Source organism: Theropithecus gelada, chromosome 7a (genome assembly GCF_003255815.1).
Source record: "Theropithecus gelada isolate Dixy chromosome 7a, Tgel_1.0, whole genome shotgun sequence".
Taxonomy (NCBI): domain Eukaryota; kingdom Metazoa; phylum Chordata; class Mammalia; order Primates; family Cercopithecidae; genus Theropithecus; species Theropithecus gelada.
The window spans coordinates 17,529,943-17,546,613 of record NC_037674.1 but is presented as its reverse complement, the minus strand read 5'-3'; the positions used below and the strand labels follow the sequence as shown (position 1 = coordinate 17,546,613).

General features: G+C 56.9%; 1 protein-coding gene across 2 annotated transcripts; it reads left to right on the top strand.

Annotated features, from left to right (window-relative positions):
- PLA2G4F (phospholipase A2 group IVF) lies at positions 1-16,002 on the top strand. Of its 2 annotated transcripts, XM_025389692.1 has the most exons (21): positions 6-203; positions 1,041-1,113; positions 2,174-2,310; positions 2,415-2,543; positions 2,975-3,015; positions 3,292-3,334; positions 3,819-3,885; positions 6,171-6,340; positions 6,462-6,575; positions 6,893-6,930; positions 7,182-7,317; positions 8,962-9,098; positions 9,379-9,601; positions 10,482-10,596; positions 10,817-10,954; positions 11,042-11,149; positions 12,435-12,629; positions 12,934-13,100; positions 14,378-14,564; positions 14,876-15,040; positions 15,395-16,002. In XM_025389692.1, exons 1-21 carry the CDS (start codon positions 93-95, stop codon positions 15,460-15,462), a joined length of 2,562 nt encoding a protein of 853 aa, XP_025245477.1. In that variant the 5' UTR covers positions 6-92; the 3' UTR covers positions 15,463-16,002. The 2 variants fall into 2 exon arrangements, with proteins under 2 accessions (XP_025245476.1, XP_025245477.1); XM_025389691.1 differs by having other exon boundaries at positions 1-203; positions 14,876-15,874.
- Positions 16,003-16,671: the final 669 nt, after the last annotated feature.

Below are 16,671 nucleotides of genomic sequence, written 5' to 3'. Positions count from 1 at the left end.
AACTCAGTGCTACCTGTCACACCTGAGCCAGCAGTTTGTGCAGCCAGAGGAGCGCTGGCAGGGCTCCCTGCTGGGGCCCAGGCTGCCCAGCCATGCTCTGGGCACTCTGGCCAAGGTGGCTGGCAGGCAAGATGCTGCCCCTCCTGGGGGCGGTGCTGCTTCAGAAGAGAGAGAACAGGGGCCCTCTGTGGAGGCACTGGCGGGTAACGTACCTGAGATTACCTGGGAAACCCGGACTGGGGGAGTCCTGGGAGCTACAGTGCCCTGTGAGGACTGAGACCAGCCCCAGCCCTGGGTTTTGAGTTGGAGTGGGACCTGTTTATTCTAGAAGACCTGGCAGAGCTTAAATTAAACCTTGAAAATAGCTCCCTCTGATTAGGAAATGGAGGGTTAGTTCACCTGACACTTGTCTGGGGTGGGTTGGCTTTCGCGAAGGATGCGTGAGCCTGGCTGTAGAGTCTCCGGCGCTGGTGGGGTTGTGAGGGGAGAGGTTCCCTCCCAGAAGGCAGCATGCTGATGCTCTGTCTCCTGAGCCCAGCTGTAATCTGCTCGGTGACTCATGAGACGGGTACCGGCCGGTGACTCTCGGCTCCCGCTCACCTGCTCGCTGCCTCCTAGGCGGTCTTTGAGCCTCTGTCAGGGAGCAAGCGAGGGAGGGGTGTCGCAGTTTTCTCTTTTAATATTTAATCGCCTCAAGCACAACATTAGCGCAGCTCTCACAGCCACTCCCAAGCTAGGGTGGGGGCGCAAGGGTCTGAGGGGGGCCGCAGGTGTGTGGTGCACGACAGCCATCGATAGTTCAGCGAGTCCGTGCTGGATTCAGATTTGAACCCAGACCGGTTGGGTTCCAGGATCCAGACGCATCACGAAGGTGTTGAATTCCCAATGCCCGGGCCCCGCCAAGGTCTCCCTGCTCCCCCGCACAGAGACATCAGTGACCCTATGCCAGGTTGCTGCTCCGTGATGGGACGAGGGGAACAATGGGGGGAGGGACCAGGCTCACACTAGCTAACTGAGTCCCTGGAGTTCTGTTATTGCAGCGGGAAACCCACCCATACTATGACCTCCAGGTGAAGGTGCTGAGGGCCACAAACATCCGGGATACAGACCTGCGTGAGTGACCCCATCTCCACCCTTCTCCCTGTCCTTTCCCTGCGGCCTCCTCAGAGCTCAGCTCAGCCTGGCAAAGACAGAGAGAGAGAGACTGTGTGTGTATGTGTAAGAGAGTATATACATGGGTGAGTACAAGTGAGAGTGTATGTGTGTATACATGTGTGCAAGTGTGTGTATATGTGTGTGTATGTGTATACGTGAGTGTACATGTGTGTGTATACGTGAGTGTACATGTGTGTGTATGCGTGTGTGCAAGTATGTGTGAGTGCAAGTGTGAGTACATGTGTATATGTGTGTGTGAGTGTATGTGTGTAATGTAAACGTGTGAGTGCGAGTGTGGGAGCACAAGTGTGTGTATACATGTGTGCAAGTGTGTGCAAGTATGTAAGTGCAAGTGTGTGTGAGTGTGTGAAAGTGAGTGCGTGTGTGTATACATGTGTGTGCATGTTGTATATGTGTGTGCATACATGACACTGAGTGCCAGTGTGGCTGAGTGCATGTGTATGTGAGTGCCAATGTGAGAGTACGTACACACATGTGTGCGTGTGTGAGTGCAAGAGTGTGTGTGAGCGTGTGTGTGGAGTAGGTGGAGGGACTGGTGCTGACCATGGAGGTGAGGGCAGGCAGGGCTGGAGGGGACAGCTGTGCAGACTCGGCCTCCTCCCTGTGCCTGGGAGTGCCGCCCTGGGTGAGAGCGTGAGGCCCGCTGTGGCTACAAGTCAGCACGTGCTCTCAGGGAGCTTTCCATGCCAGCGCTCACACAGGGAGGGGATTTTACTGCCTGAATCATGCAGTAGCTGGAGTTAATGGTCTGTGCTACCATGGGATCTTTCCAACTGGCTGCTGCAGGATTTCTGTTCAGGTGAATGGGAGGTGTGCGGAATCAAGGTGGAGTGAAAGATATCAAAGCTCTCCCTCCACCTCCTCACCCCACCATGCCACATGGGCAGCTTCCCCTCCTCGCCACTCTGCTCCTTCCCCTTCCGCCCTAGCCTCCCCCAGGAAACCTTTTCAGCAATGAGAGCTTGAGGCCCCGGCCCATCCCCTGTCCTACCTGCAGTGTCCAAAGCTGACTGCTACGTGCAACTGTGGCTGCCCACGGCGTCCCCCAGCCCTGCCCAGACTAGGACAGTGGCCAACTGCAGTGACCCCGAGTGGAATGAGACTTTCCACTACCAGATCCATGATGCTGTGAAGGTGAGGGCCAGCCAGGGGCCAGGCTGCAGAAGGAAGGGTAATCTTCAGGCAGCTGCCCTCCTCTCCTACCTCAGGCTCCGACCTCCTGCTTGCCCTGTCCCCAGAATGTTTTGGAGCTCACTCTGTATGACAAGGACATCCTGGTCAGCGACCAGCATTCCCAGCTCCTGTTTGACCTGAGGAGCCTCAAGTGTGGCCAACCTCACAGACACACCTTCCCACTCAACCAGCAGGTGAGCCCACCAGTGCTGGCGGAGAGCCCAGCTGGAGGAGGGGAGGCCCAGCACAGGGCCACCGAAGAGGGGGCTCTGGTCAGCACAGGCCAAGCCTCCAAGGCAGACCTTCCTCCATCCCGCAGCCCTGACCCTATAAAGGTTTCCCTCCAACACATCTTCCTTGCATGAAACCAAAATATGAGCTCCTTGAGGGCTGTGTGTTGCCTCAGTCACAGCTGGATTCTCAATGTCTAGAACAGCGCCTGACACACATTTTGGAATAAATGAGGCTCTCCATGGAGATACCACTGCCCCTCCTATGTCCATGACAAGCCACAATGCCAGTCTCCCCTTCTAGTTCCTGGTGCCGAGCAGGGCTGGCAGGCAGGAACAGCTCTGGAGGCTTTTGGAGCCTTGAAAAAACTGGTGCTCCCTCCCCCTCCATTTAGGATTCTCAAGAGCTGCAGGTGGAATTTGTTCTGGAGAAGAGGTGAGTTCTGGCAGAGCCAACGCCCTCGGAGACTCAGAGATTTGAGTCACGGCAGCTCCTAGGTGCCAGTCACCATGTCTTGCACTGGCCTTGCAGGCCTGGCCTGGAGGCGATGGCCTGGTCTTGACGCCCATCTGCATGTTGGACGGCAGGCTCGCCCCAGCCCAAACCCTGCTGTGCTCCCCAGGCTCTGCCCGCTGCTTCACTCACATTATGATTGTAGAGGCATCATGATGGGGCCAGATGCATTCCCCCTGTATTCCTCATCCTTTGCAGCCAGGTGCCTGCATCTGAAATCATCACCAACGGGGTTCTGGTGGTGAGTGGGGAAGGCGAGCTTGGCGGCATTCTGGGCGGGGGGCAGTGAGGAGCCTGTGATGGGGCCCATCAGGCCCACTTGTCTCTGAAGGACACCCAATCCCTCCTCAGAGGGGAGGCATGCTAGGGAGGCACCTCCATAGGGGAAGGACAAGAAGCTGCCAGGCACTTGGTGGACAGCCCAGGACCCCAGCCTCCTACTTCCACACAGCATGTCACTCACTTGGGCCTCTGGCTGCTAAGATCACTGGAGCAGCCACTCTCATGGTCCCTCAACTCCTCCCCCTTTCCCACCAGCGCCCACTTCCTCTGAGTCTGGGGAGAGGGGCTGGGGATAACCTTGGGCTGCTGCAAAAGACTCCTACCCATGAGGCCCAGGTCCTGGGAGGTCTGTTTCCTAGACCCTGCCCCAGGCACTCCTCCCTCCCTCCATCCTGGCTGGGGCCGTGGGCTGTCTGGCTCCCACAGGCCTCTGCTTTCCTCAGGCTCACCCCTGTCTGAGAATCCAGGGCACACTCCGGGGAGATGGGACCGCCCCACGGGAAGAGTACGGTGAGTCTGCTCAGCGGCCTTGGTTCTTTTGCCTTCTCTCCTGGGGTTGGGACTACTGATGTCAAGGAGGTGGGTCTGGGTCAGGAAGCTCTTCAAGTTTTCATTGCTCAAAGCCGACTAACTAACATGGGATGGATGGCCCCAGGAGGCAGTGAACGACCTGTCCCTGGAAGTATTCAAGCAAAGAGGTTGTATCCGCCCAACTATTGCTCTACCACAAACACCCACATGATCTCAGTGGCATACAAGCAGCATTTATTCGGCTCACACACCCGGTGGTCAGCCGGCCGGGCTGGGCTGGGCTTGGCGGGGGGTGGCCCAGCCCTGTGCTATGTGTCTCTCCTCTGCCTCCTGTGACAAGCCCATTAGCCTGGGCATGTTCTCAAGGCATCAGCAGAGGCACAAGAGAGCAAGCCCAACTGAACAAACACTTGTTAAGCCTGGTCACATCCTGGCTGCTACCTAACATGTTATTGGCCCAAACAGGGTTGAACTCAAAGCTGGAGGGTAGGGAATATAGTTGACCTCTTTAGTGGGAGGAGCTGAAATCACATGGCAGTGAGAATACAGGGGAAATGAAGAACGGGGGTTGTCAAACCCAGTACCACAGAGGGCAGCCACCCAGCCAGGGGAGTCCAGATGTGGGACAGCAGTGGTGGCTGTGTGACAGTGCTGACGGCCTGAGCCTGCAAGATGAGTCCTGCCCAGGGAACCCTGAGCGCTCACTCTGAGGCAGGCCCTGGGCTAAGCATTTTAATGTGTCTTATAATCCTCCTAACAACCTTGTAAAGCAGGCACAATTAGAATATCCTCTAATTCATGAGGCTGAGGCCCAAAGAAGACATTTGCTCACGGGCACACAGCCAGTAAGTAGTAGAGCCAGGGTCAAACCCAGGTCGGTGACACTCCGGTTCTCTCAACCACGGATTATATGGCTTCTTCTTATGAATAGCACGTCTCCATCTCAGTCCATAGGCCTTGGCATGAATAAAATATCACTTTCCTTATATTCTTGAATTCCCTTCCCACACTTGGTCATGTCGAGTCTCTGAGCCTCGTCAAGTGCAAGGAGGGGCTGCAGGGCAGGGTCTCCTCTGATCCCTCGGTGTCTGCTGTCCTCGTAAACTTTATGTCTCTGGTTCTTCCACGTTGTGTTAGGGGCTGGGAGGCTGTCTGTGGCCCCCTCTGCCTGGATGTCATGTGCAGTCATTTCTCTCTGGGGTCTGGCCTCCTCCCCAGAAAGCTGCTGGGAAGCTGGGCAGGGAGCTCTGAAGCCCACAAGCCTGCCCCCTCACTCCTCCCAGCCTGGGCCTCACCTTCCAGCCTGGGCCTCACCTTCCAGTCTGGGCCTCACCTTCCAGCCTGGGCCTCACCTTCCAGTCTGGGCCTCACCTTCCAGCCTGGGCCTCACCTTCCAGTCTGGGCTTGCCCTCTGCCTCTTCTCCAGGACGTGCATCTCTCTGTATCCACGCATCCCATTCTTCCTCCTCCCGCCTCTACAAACCTTCCTCTCCCAGCGTTCTACACTTGGAAACAAAGGCCAGAACAACTTGCAGCCTATTGGTTTTCTCTCGGGCCACAAACCTCCAACACAATGAGCAAAGAGCCTGAAGTGGGGCAAGGGGGAAACCACCGCCTGAAAACTGCTCATTCTTTTTTTTTTTGAGATGGAGTCTTGCTCTGCCACCCAGGCTGGAGTGCAGTGACACAATCTCGGCTCACTGCAAGCTCCGCCTCCCGGGTTCACGCCATTCTCCTGCCTCAGCATCCTGACTAGCTGGGACTACAGGCGCCTGCCACCACGCCCGGCTAAGTTTTTGTATTTTTAGTAGAGACGGGGTTTCACTGTGTTAGCCAGGATGGTCTTGATCTCTTGACCTCATGATCCGCCTGCCTCTGCCTCCCAAAGTGCTGGGATTACAGGTGTGAGCCACCGCGCCCGGCCTGCTCATTCTTATAATAAACATAGAATCAGCTCAAATCATCAGCCCCACAGGCTCTGGGCAGGGCCCCTCTCGCTCCCCGTTCCCTGCCTTCCCCTCCAGGCATTTTTGTGCTTCCCACCCTTCCCTGAGTTCCAGTTCTGACCAGGGCAGGCTAGAGGACCCGAGTCCTTCTGGAGGCTTTCTCTATGAGCAGTGCTCGAGAGAGAGCAGGGCGATAGGAGTTGGCATTTCCTAGGGGAAGAGAAGGGAGGAGTTGCTGTTGGGGTGCTGCCAGCATAAGCCGCACAGACACAGACCCACCCCCTCACCTGCGCACCCACCTGGGCCTTCTGCTCTCAGGCTCTCGGCAGCTCCAGCTGACAGTGCCTGGGGCCTACGAGAAGCCACAGCTCTTGCCCCTGCAGCCTCCCACAGAGCCAGGCCTCCAACCCACCTTTACCTTCCATGTGAACCCAGTGCTGAGCTCCAGGCTACACGTGGAGCTGATGGAGCAGCTCTCAGCTGTGCAGGTGAGTGTGCCGCCAGGACGGTCTGTAGATCCAACTCAGCCCAGACTGGCGTTCCAGGGCCACGTTGGGGGAGCCTTTTCTTCCCCGCTGGAGAGCTTCTTGGGTGTTTTCTTCTCCACAGAGCGACCCCAGCGCGGAGCTGGAGGCTCAGACCAGCAAGCTGGGCGAGGGGGGCATCCTGCTCTCTTCTCTGCCCCTAGGCCAGGAGGAACAGTGTTCTGTGGCCCTGGGGGAGGTAAGGCTCTGTCTGGGTGCCCGAGGGACCCCTGCCTGCTCTCTGCCCCTAGGCCAGGAGGAACAGTGTTCTGTGGCCCTGGGGGAGGTAAGGCTCTGTCTGGGTGCCAGAGGGACCGCTGCCTGCTCTCTGTGACCACCAAGAGAGGTCTGGAGGAGGGACCCAAGAGGGTGGCTGGATCAGGTCAGCCCAGAGCTCAGTTATGATGTCCACATCGGGCCAGTGATGGCAGGGCCATAGGGGCTGCAGGTGGGGGAGCCACTTCCCTGGAGAATCCTGCTCAGAGAACTCAGGGCTGGGGCTGCTCTGTCTTTCAGGGCCAGGAGATGGCTCTGAGTGTGAAGGTGGAAATGAGGTGAGTGGGACTCCAGGCAGAAGGCCTCTTGGGGCTGGGCTAGAAGTGTGGGGACACACCCCAACGTGCTCCACTCTCTTGCCCAAGAAGCTCAGGCTGTGGGGTGGGGGTGACACCTTTCCCTCCCCGGTTCTGGTCCTGGTGGGCGGATCCCCTGGACCTGCTCCTGTGAAAGACCCGGGCTGGGCCCAGGGCTCTCCTCCACTGGACAGTCACCCAACATCCCCCCGCCCCCGCCCCACTTGAGACAGCTCCGGAGACCTAGACCTACGCCTTGGCTTTGACCTCTGTGACGGGGAGCAGGAGTTTCTGGACAGGAGGAAGCAGGTCGTGGCCAAGGCCCTGCAGCAGGTGCTGGGATTGAGTGAGGCTCCGGACAGTGGCCAGGTACGGAATGGAGGAGGAGCTGGACCCCAGAGCCGCTAGGACCAAATTGAGCCTCTTCCCTTGAGAGGACCAGCATGGCTAAGAGGGGCCAGAGGAGGTTGGCCTGTTTGCCTGAGCTGATGGACACCATCGGCAGAGCCAGGACCCCATATGGGACGAGCGCCAAACAGTCCTGGCCAAGGCTGGATGTCTTGGTCTGCATGGACTGCCGTAACAAAACCCCACAGACCAGGTGGCTTAAATGACAGAAATGACTTTTCTCTCTGTTCTGGAGGCTGGAAGTCCAAGAGGAAGGTGCCATCATCAGGGCTGGCTTCTGCTCGGGCCCCTCTCCTCTTCCTAGTGGAGCTGTCTCGCCGTGTCCTCACGTGGCCCTTCCTCTGTGTGTGTGTGCAGAGCGTACGCCTTGGGGTCTCTTCCTCCTCTTCTAAGGACCCCAGTCCTGTCAATTGAAGGCCCTTACCCACTTCACCTTTATCACCTCCTTGTAGGCCCTATTTCCAAATACTGTCACATTGGGGGTTAGGGCTCCAACACAGGAATTTGGAGGGGCACAATTGAGTCCATAACATGATCAAAGGGATGTGGAGCTTGGGGGTCCCTGGGATCCTCTGGGTTTAGAGACAGCCAGCCTGTGGTTGGGAGGCAGGAGGAAAGGAGTGCTGAGAGAGGGACTTACTGGGGATCAGGAACAGGCTGCCGGCTTCCTCCTGGCTGCCTGAGTCCCCAGGAGACGCTGTCACTGTGGCCCAGCGCTCGTTCATTCGGGCAGTATGTGTGCCCGCTCTGTGCTAGGCGTCTGCTCTGTCTCATCCAGCACTCTGAAGCAACAGCGCCTTCCGTGAGCAGTGGCCAGGGAACATTTTTTTCAAGACAAGGGAAGAAAAGAGAACAGGGAAAAGAGCCAAAAATCCAGAGTGGAATGAGCCAAGTCTTAGTGGGAAAGCTAAGCAGCCGAAAGTATCGACTCTGACCGCTCAGGCACCTCCGACCCTGAGGAGACCTTAAAACCTCGGGGCCCCTTTGGCGTCTGGGGGCAGGTCTAGGCTGCTTGCTGGCCTTTGTCACTTTAGCTCAGTGGTGCTCAGCGGGGCACAATTGAGTTCCTCCCCACCGCACCCCGGGGGACATTTGTCCATGTGTAGAGATGGATTTCATTGTTGCTGCTGGGGAAAGGGGAGGTGGAGCGAGGCTGCTGGCTTCTACCGGGTAGAGGCGGCCAGAAATGCTGCTAAACATCCTACAACACACAGGACAGTCGCCACCAGCAAACAGCTACCTGGTCAGGAATATCAAGAGTGCCACGGTTGAGAGGAACCTGCCGTAGCTGATTTTGGGGAATCAGATGTACCTTCCAGGTCTATATCTTCCAGGTCGAATGGTGAAGGGCTATCTCTGGAGCCATACTGCTTAGGTGTAAGAGCTCATCACTTAATAACTGTATGATCGTGGGCACATTATTTAACCACCCCCTGCCTCAGTTTCCTCATCTGGAAATGGGGTTCTCAGTGGGCTGCTGTGAGGATTCAATGAGATAATACGTGTAAGGCTCTTAGAATAATGTCTGACATGTATAGGCATTACATGTAATATGTAAATGACGGTGGTAGTCAGAGTCGTTTTCCTTGTTACTGTTGTACCCAGGTTCCTGTAGTGGCTGTGTTGGGTTCCGGGGGTGGAACCCGAGCCATGTCCTCTCTGTACGGCAGCCTGGCAGGGTTGCAGGAGCTCGGCCTGCTAGACACTGTGACCTACCTGAGTGGGGTCTCTGGGTCCACCTGGTAAGTGAGGTGGGGGCAGGGCACAGGGTAAAGGAGACCCCACAGAGGGTGGGGTTGTGACCTGGTGATCTGAAGGAGTCCCTGAGGGGCTGGGATCCTGCCTCCAAGGGGATTAGGAGGGGCAGGAAGAGGCTGAGTCCCAAGCGCCCCTTTGAGTGGGGTTGCTTGCAGGGCAGCAGGGGCAAGTAACGGGGGTGGAGGGCCACTCACAGACTCTGCACCCCTCTCTCCCGTGGCCGTGCTCTCCTGCCCCTGACTCAGGCACACCCCCCATCCGCAGGTGCATCTCCACACTCTACAGGGACCCAGCCTGGTCCCAGGTGGCCTTGCAGGGCCCCATTGAGCGTGCCCAGGTTCACGTCTGCAGCAGTAAGATGGGAGCTTTGTCCACGGAGCGGCTACAGTACTACGCTCAGGAACTGGGGGTCCGGAAGCGCAGTGGCCACAGCGTGTCCTTCATCGACCTCTGGGGCCTCCTTGTGGAGTATTTCCTGTACCAGGAGGTGAGAGAAGAGCCAGAAGGAAACACACAGGCTCCTCTCCACTCCTTCCACCCGCCCTTGCTTCTGCCTCATCCCTCAGGCTCAGATCTGATTTACAAAGCTGTTTCTGAGGTCTCAGCTCCCCTGGGGCCAGGAGTAAGACTCCAGGGTGGGCTGGCACCACTTTGCCTCCCTAGCTCCTAACCCCTGGGGAGCAGGAGGCTGGTCCACAGCGCTCAGCTCTGGCTGCATATTAGATCACCGGCACAGCTTTGCAAACACACCCATGCCTGGGCCCCCCTTCCAGAGATACTGATTTTAGTTGGTCTCAGGATTTTTTGAAAGAGATTTCAGCCCACACCTGGATGTGAGGCCCAGCACCACACCCACTCCCTGGCCAATTCGGCCGTAACTCACTCCACCTGGCTGCTCCTGGCACTTCAGACCCAGCTGCAGTTCCAGGCAATAAGATGCGGAGCTGCTCCCCACCACCCCGTGTGTGGCGATCAGGTGTGGATGGATATCACAAGTGATTTCTCATTTCTCAGTAAATAATCTACACTTCTTAGTAATTTATTTTTTAAAGAAATTGGACTGGCTTTTCAAGGATTCCTTTAGCAACATCACCCTGACTTCCTGGTGTTCTGATACGCTGTTTTGAATAGTAAAGAAGGAGGGAGGGTGTTCCCATAGTCCCTGGAATTATACAGACCCATACTGGGCTCCCCTTGGCTGCGGCCTGAAACCTGTCCCTCAGAGAGCTGTCCTTAGGGCACTGGCCTTGGCGACCCAAAGCCTCTCTTGTGGGCATGCCACACCCTGCAGGGCGCCGGCCCCAGGCCACAGGGATGGGGAATGGAACTCCCGAGAGGCCAAGCTGCCTCCCTTCTTTCCTGCCCAGGAGAACCCTGCCAAGCTGTCTGACCAACAGGAGGCGGTCCGCCAGGGTCAGAACCCTTACCCCATTTACACCAGCGTCAACGTCCGCACCGACATGAGTGGGGAAGATTTTGCAGGTGCCTGGGTGTGGTGATGAAGGAAGAGGGTAGAGGAGGTGGGAAGGAGGGGGTGAGAGAACAGGGTGATCAGGGTGCCCAGAGGAGATGGTTGCACACAGGCACCTTGGAGCACAGCGGGGCTGCTGCTTCCTGTCGTTGGCAAGGCTAAGATTCCTGCTTGGGCACAAGCACTGTGGTGGGGAGCCCCTGGTGACTTTCCCTTTACTCGGGCCCCTAGAGTGGTGTGAGTTCACGCCCTACGAGGTTGGCTTCCCCAAGTACGGGGCTTATGTTCCCACCGAGCTCTTTGGCTCAGAGCTTTTCATGGGACGATTGCTGCAGCTCCAGCCCGAGCCCCGGATCTGCTACCTGCAAGGTGAGTCGAGGCTGGAGGGCTGGGGACAGGCAGGTGCCGGGGCCAGGCCCTGACTGACATGGGGTGGGGCCCTGCCTGTCTCCTTAGGTATGTGGGGCAGCGCCTTTGCCACCAGCCTGGATGAGATCGTCCTAAAGACTGCGGGCTCTGGCCTCGGCTTCCTGGAGTGGTACAGAGGCAGTGTGAATATCACAGGTGAAGGTAGTGACCCCGAGCCCCTCCCATGCCACATTCCAGCAACGGGGCCCTGGTAGAGACACAAAGAATGAGGGAGGGGAGAGAGAAGGACTTGGCTGTCCCACTGGATTCGGGGAAGTCCTGAGGAAATGACCTCTAGCGTAGGGTCTCTAGATGTCCAGAGGTGTGATCAAGTCACACCTTTGAGTTCTCTGTTCTGGGATCCAATTAGGTCCACTCGGTGCAGGACTACTGGGTATCTCGGTGCAGGACTACTGGGTATCGGGTTGATACTCTGTCCACCCCTCTTCAGTGGCTCCTCTTCAGTCTGGTCCTTAAATGGCTCATGGGAGCCCCATGAGAGAGCCCCGCCTCTCTCCCCTGAATCACTTTTCCTCTGTTCTTCAGTTCAACTCAGATGTCATTTTGTCAGACATCCCTTTTCCACTCCATCCCTCCACAATGTCTGAGAATCTTTTTTTTTTTTTTTTTTTTTTTTTTGAGACGGAGTCTCGCTCTGTATGTCGTCCAGGCTGGAGTGCGGTGGCGCGAGCTCGGCTCACTGCAAGCTCCGCCTCCAGGTGCATGCCATTCTCCTGCCTCAGCCTCTGGGTAGCTGGGACTACAGGCGCCCGCCACCACGCCAGGCTAATTTTGTTTTTTGTATTTTAGTAGAGACGGGGTTTCACCGTGTTAGCTGGGATGGTCTCAATCTCCTGACCTCGTGATCCTCCCGTCTCGGCCTCCCAAAGTGCTGGGATTACAGGCGTGAGCCACCGCACCCGGCCTGCCTGACAATCTTACCACCATGGTCCCCTAGAACCATGCGCACATCCTTGCCATCCTTACCCCGGGGCTTTGTCATCATCTATTCTCTCTTTATGTGACTTTCCCCACAAGTAGGCCGTGCACTTGGGAGGGCCAGCGCAGGCCCCGTTCACCTTCGCAGCCCTCGTGCCTGGTGCAGTGCCGGGCATAGTAATGGCTCAGTCACTGTTTAATGGACGAAGTTCTGATTGGAAGCTGTAGACTCAAACTTTATTTTCGAAAGGGTAGAAGATAAATTATTATTTAGTAAATACAATGTTATAGGCAGTTTACAAAACATAGAAGATACAAAAGAAAAAGTCGTTTCAAAGTGGTTCGATGAAGCATCGGTCAGAGGCCTGGGAGGTGGGGTCAGGGAGGAGGAGGGATGTGGGGAGGGCTCAGTGTTGATGAAGGGCACCCCTGAACTATAAGAACCACTGGGCAAAGGAGGATGCCACTTCTCCCTCTAGTTCGCTGTCCCACCCCTGTCTAGATGACTGCCGGAAGCCTCAGCTGCACAACCCATCGAGGCTGCGAACAAGGATCCTTACCCCACAGGGGCCCTTCTCCCAGGCTGTGCTGGACATATTCACCTCCCGCTTCACTTCTGCCCAGAGCTTTAACTTCACCCGGGGTCTCTGCTTGCACAAGGACTATGTGGCTGGCAGAGAGTTCGTGGCCTGGAAAGGTGAGTGCTGCCCTGGGTGGGAGATGGGGGCTTCCCTTCCTGCCTGCGCCTCTGGTTCACTGGGGCGAGTGCTGGCTTTGGGCTGGGGGTTGAGGTGTGGTCTTCTGCTGCCTATGGGCTGATGCGGAGCGACTCTAAGTACTGCTAGAAGTTGGAAGGCGGGGCCGAGGGCTTGGGGTGGGAGACTCCATGGCTGTCAGAGAGAACTCTACAGAGAGAAGGCAAGTGTGAATGCAAATACAGAAGGGGTTGCTAGCAAGAGCAACTGCATTCGTCCCCGTGCATACACATGGGTTCCTTGCAGACAGACACCCAGATGCCTCCCCCAACCATCTCACCCCCATGCGGGACTGCCTGTACCTGGTGGATGGAGGCTTTGCCATCAACTCTCCGTTCCCACTGGCTCTGCGGCCTCAGAGAGCCGTGGACCTCATTCTGTCCTTCGACTATTCCTTGGAAGCTCCTTTTGAGGTGAGCTGGGGGCAGGGATGTGGGGAGCACCTTCAGTGAGTGGACAGAGAGGGTGAGGGAGGAGAGGAGGGGAGAGAAGGCTCTGGTGAGGGAGACTGGCTGGGTGTGTGGGGGTTGCCCTTTGTGGGCGGCCTGGCTTCTACTCTGTGTGTGAAGGGGCTGCCTTCTGAACGCTGTTGGTAGCACAGGTCTCCCAGTTGCAGGAGAATTGCTGAGATGGTGGTGGGCGTGGGAAGAGGAGGCCAAAGCGGGTCCCCAGGAATCTTCTAACCTCATCCACAGGAGACCCCCTAGTTCTAGACTCTGCCCGTTCATGACAGAGTTCCCCACTCCAGCTTGGACCCGAGTCTGTGGCCCCTTTGTTACCATGGTAACAACAGAGCCATGAGGGTCCCCTCTGATGCTGAAGCCCTGCAGCAAGTCCCTCCAACTCTGCTGGGTGGTGGACGGAGGCCCCCATTCCCACGTGGGTGCTGGTGGTGCTGCTGGAGCAGCCCTTCCTTCTTTGGTCTCCTCCTTGTCCTGGGTCCAGTGAGAGCCTGCAATTGACTGGGGATTGACAAAGCCTCTTCTGACACGGACCTTCTGTGATTGTCGCGTGTCAACCTTGTGAAACTGACATCGGCCTCTGATAGGGAGCAGATGGGGTGACAGAAGGGAAGACCACACAGTGCTTCTGGGGAGGAATGCTGTTGAGGCAGTGGATGATTGGTTGTTGATCATTACTGATTATTGTTAATCTTCACAACCCCACTGGATAGGAGAGCTTTTTTTTTTTTTTTTTTTTTTTTTTTTTTTTTTTTTTTTTTTTTTGAGACGAAGTCTTGCTCTGTCACCAGGCTGGAGTGCAGTGGTGTGATCTTGGCTTACTGCAAACTCTGCCTCCTAGGTTCAAATGATTCTCCTGCCTCAGCCTCCCGAATAGCTGGGACTATAGGCACACACCACCACGCCCAGCTAATTTTTGTATTTTTAGTAGAGACAGGGTTTCACCATGTTGGCCAGGGTGGTCTTGATCTCTTGACCTCATGATCCGCCAGCCTCGGCCTCCCAAAGTGCTGGGATTACAGGCATGAGCCACCATGCCCAGCCTGGAGTATAAAAATTTTTTATTTTACACATGAGAAACCAGCTCAGAAAGGAGCTGTCACCTGCCTGAAGTCACTCAGCTAGTCAGAAACAGAGCTGGCATTGAAGTCTGGGTGTGTGTGAGTCCAGGGCGGCGGGGAGTGGCCAGGGTGGAGGAGAGGCAGAGTCAGAGGTTTGCTCCTGCTAAGGTCTTGAAGATGACAGAGAAGTACTGCCTGGACCGAGGAATCCCCTTCCCTAGCATCGAGGTGGGCCCTGAAGACATGGAGGAGGCCCGTGAGTGCTATCTGTTTGCCAAGGCTGAGGACCCCCGCTCCCCCGTCGTGCTGCACTTCCCCCTTGTCAACCGTACCTTCCGCACACACCTGGCCCCAGGTAAGGGAAGCTCCAGGCCTGGGACTGACCCACAGAGCCCTGCGATGGTGACGGGATGCTGTTCTGAGGGTGGGTTCCCTGGAGAATGTCGCTAAGCGCGCCTCCTGGTAGGCCTGAGCTGGCCCTCTGCTCCCTGGGTCTCAGTGTTCACATGGGGCCAGCCCCTCCTGGTGGCTTTGAGAGCTGAGATGTGGCCCAAGCAGGGCCTGAATGGAGCCAGTCAGGTGTCCTGCACAAGGAAGACTTCTGGGCTGTACCAACCAGTTCCACAGAGGGCTCCAGCCTGGCTTCTCTGCTTCCCCCACCCACAGGTGTGGAGCGACAAACAGCTGAGGAGAAGGCCTTTGGGGACTTTGTCATCAACAGGCCAGACACCCCCTATGGCATGATGAACTTCACCTATGAGCCCCAGGACTTTGATAGGCTGGTGGCCCTGAGTCGATACAATGTTCTGAACAATGTGGAGACCTTGAAGTGTGCCCTCCAGCTGGCTCTGGACCGGCACCAGGCTCGGGAGAGGGCTGGGGGCTGACCAAGGCAGGAGGCGGAGGACTGTGACAGAGAGGAGACACCCTGCTCGTGGCCAGGGCTCGTGGAGGGAGGAGCGATGTGTGGGGTCTGCTTCCCTTCTCTCCAGGACCTGCCTCAAGGTGCCCCAGGCCCCGGAAAGCTCTTGCAGAATTGCAGCTTGGACTTGGGGCAGGGCTCTCCTTGTGTGTTTTTTGGAGAAGATGGGCAGTAGATCTCTCCAGGGGCTCTTGGGGATGTAGGGCAGAAGAGAGCAGCACTCATCTCACAGCGGGGTATGGAGAGAATCAGGTGAGCCACAGGGCCCACCCCAGACACAGAAGCACCTCAGAGGGCCCAGGTTCTCAGACCCACACAGAACAGGGGCTGAGGGCATCGAGAAGCCAGCTGTCCTCCTTACACTGAGACGGAAAGCAGAGATGCACCCACCCACACTTCCTGCAGAGCGGCCCAAGCCCCAACCCCACCTTGAGCTCCTGGATGCACTGCTATCAAGAACAACGAGGGGCCAAGTGGGGGTGGCCAGCCTATGTTGCTGACTCCATCATCCTAACCCTCCTTCTGCCTTCTGGCCTCCTCGTGCCTCCTCCCAGATCACCCTTCTCTTCCCAGAGCCCTAAAGCCTGTGGGGTGATGGCCCATTCTGGCTGCTCCAGGTGGGAGATCTGCGCATGTCTCCCTGCCAATTACCCAGGCTTCACTCTTTGAGCCTGGGCCACAGTCTCTGGTCATGTGTGTAGTGGCCACGTCACGCAAATATACTCTCACCATTCCTAGTAGCTCAATGAGTGTGTCTAGAAGGGGCATCTGTTCATAAGGGGGAGAGGATGTGCACCTGCATGTGGGACAGGGGGGTGGTGCAAGTTCCTGGGGTGGGTTGGTGGCATGGGCAGTGCAGAGGGAGCCTCGCCTGGGCTCTTGCCTCTTTCCCAGATGCATCCAATGGGTCTTGGCAAGTTTTGTTTCTCACTCTCCCTCTTCTCCATTTCCCCTGACCCACCAGAGGCTCTCCAAATATCTAGAACCTCTCTAGTGCTGGCAGCCCTCAGATTGGTGAAGAGGAGATCCATTCTGGCCACGGCCTCTGCAGTCTATGCCCCTGGTGCTGAGCCGCCCAGGACCCTGCAGCAGCACTTGAGCCTTTGTTCCTTCTGCCCCCTGTGCCAGGGGCTCCCACTTGGCTGTGCCCCCGCTCCTCACTCTCTCACACAGACACGCTGTCAGGGACACCTGTGCTGGGAAGCCTCACCTGTCCTGAGTCTGGGAAGAAGACTCTAGTTCTGGCTCCCAGATGGGGGAAGGGGGACTGGAGCCCAGCCTGTGTCTTGGCCTGGCTGGGACCTGCAGCCCTCCAGCTGGCATGAGTTGCGAGGGCTGGGGGAGCCAGTTATTTGGGCTGGCATGGAGTGGGGGCATCTCAGTTCTCCTCTGTCTCCTCACCATGGCTGCCTGTCACAGGGCACGGCTCCTCCTCTTGGTTCAGCAGTGAGAGGTTTATCTGGGAGTTTATCTGGCTCCTGCTGTGGCCATCGTCATCAACACTGCTGTGCCTGCTGTCATCAATAACTTGTTAGTAAAA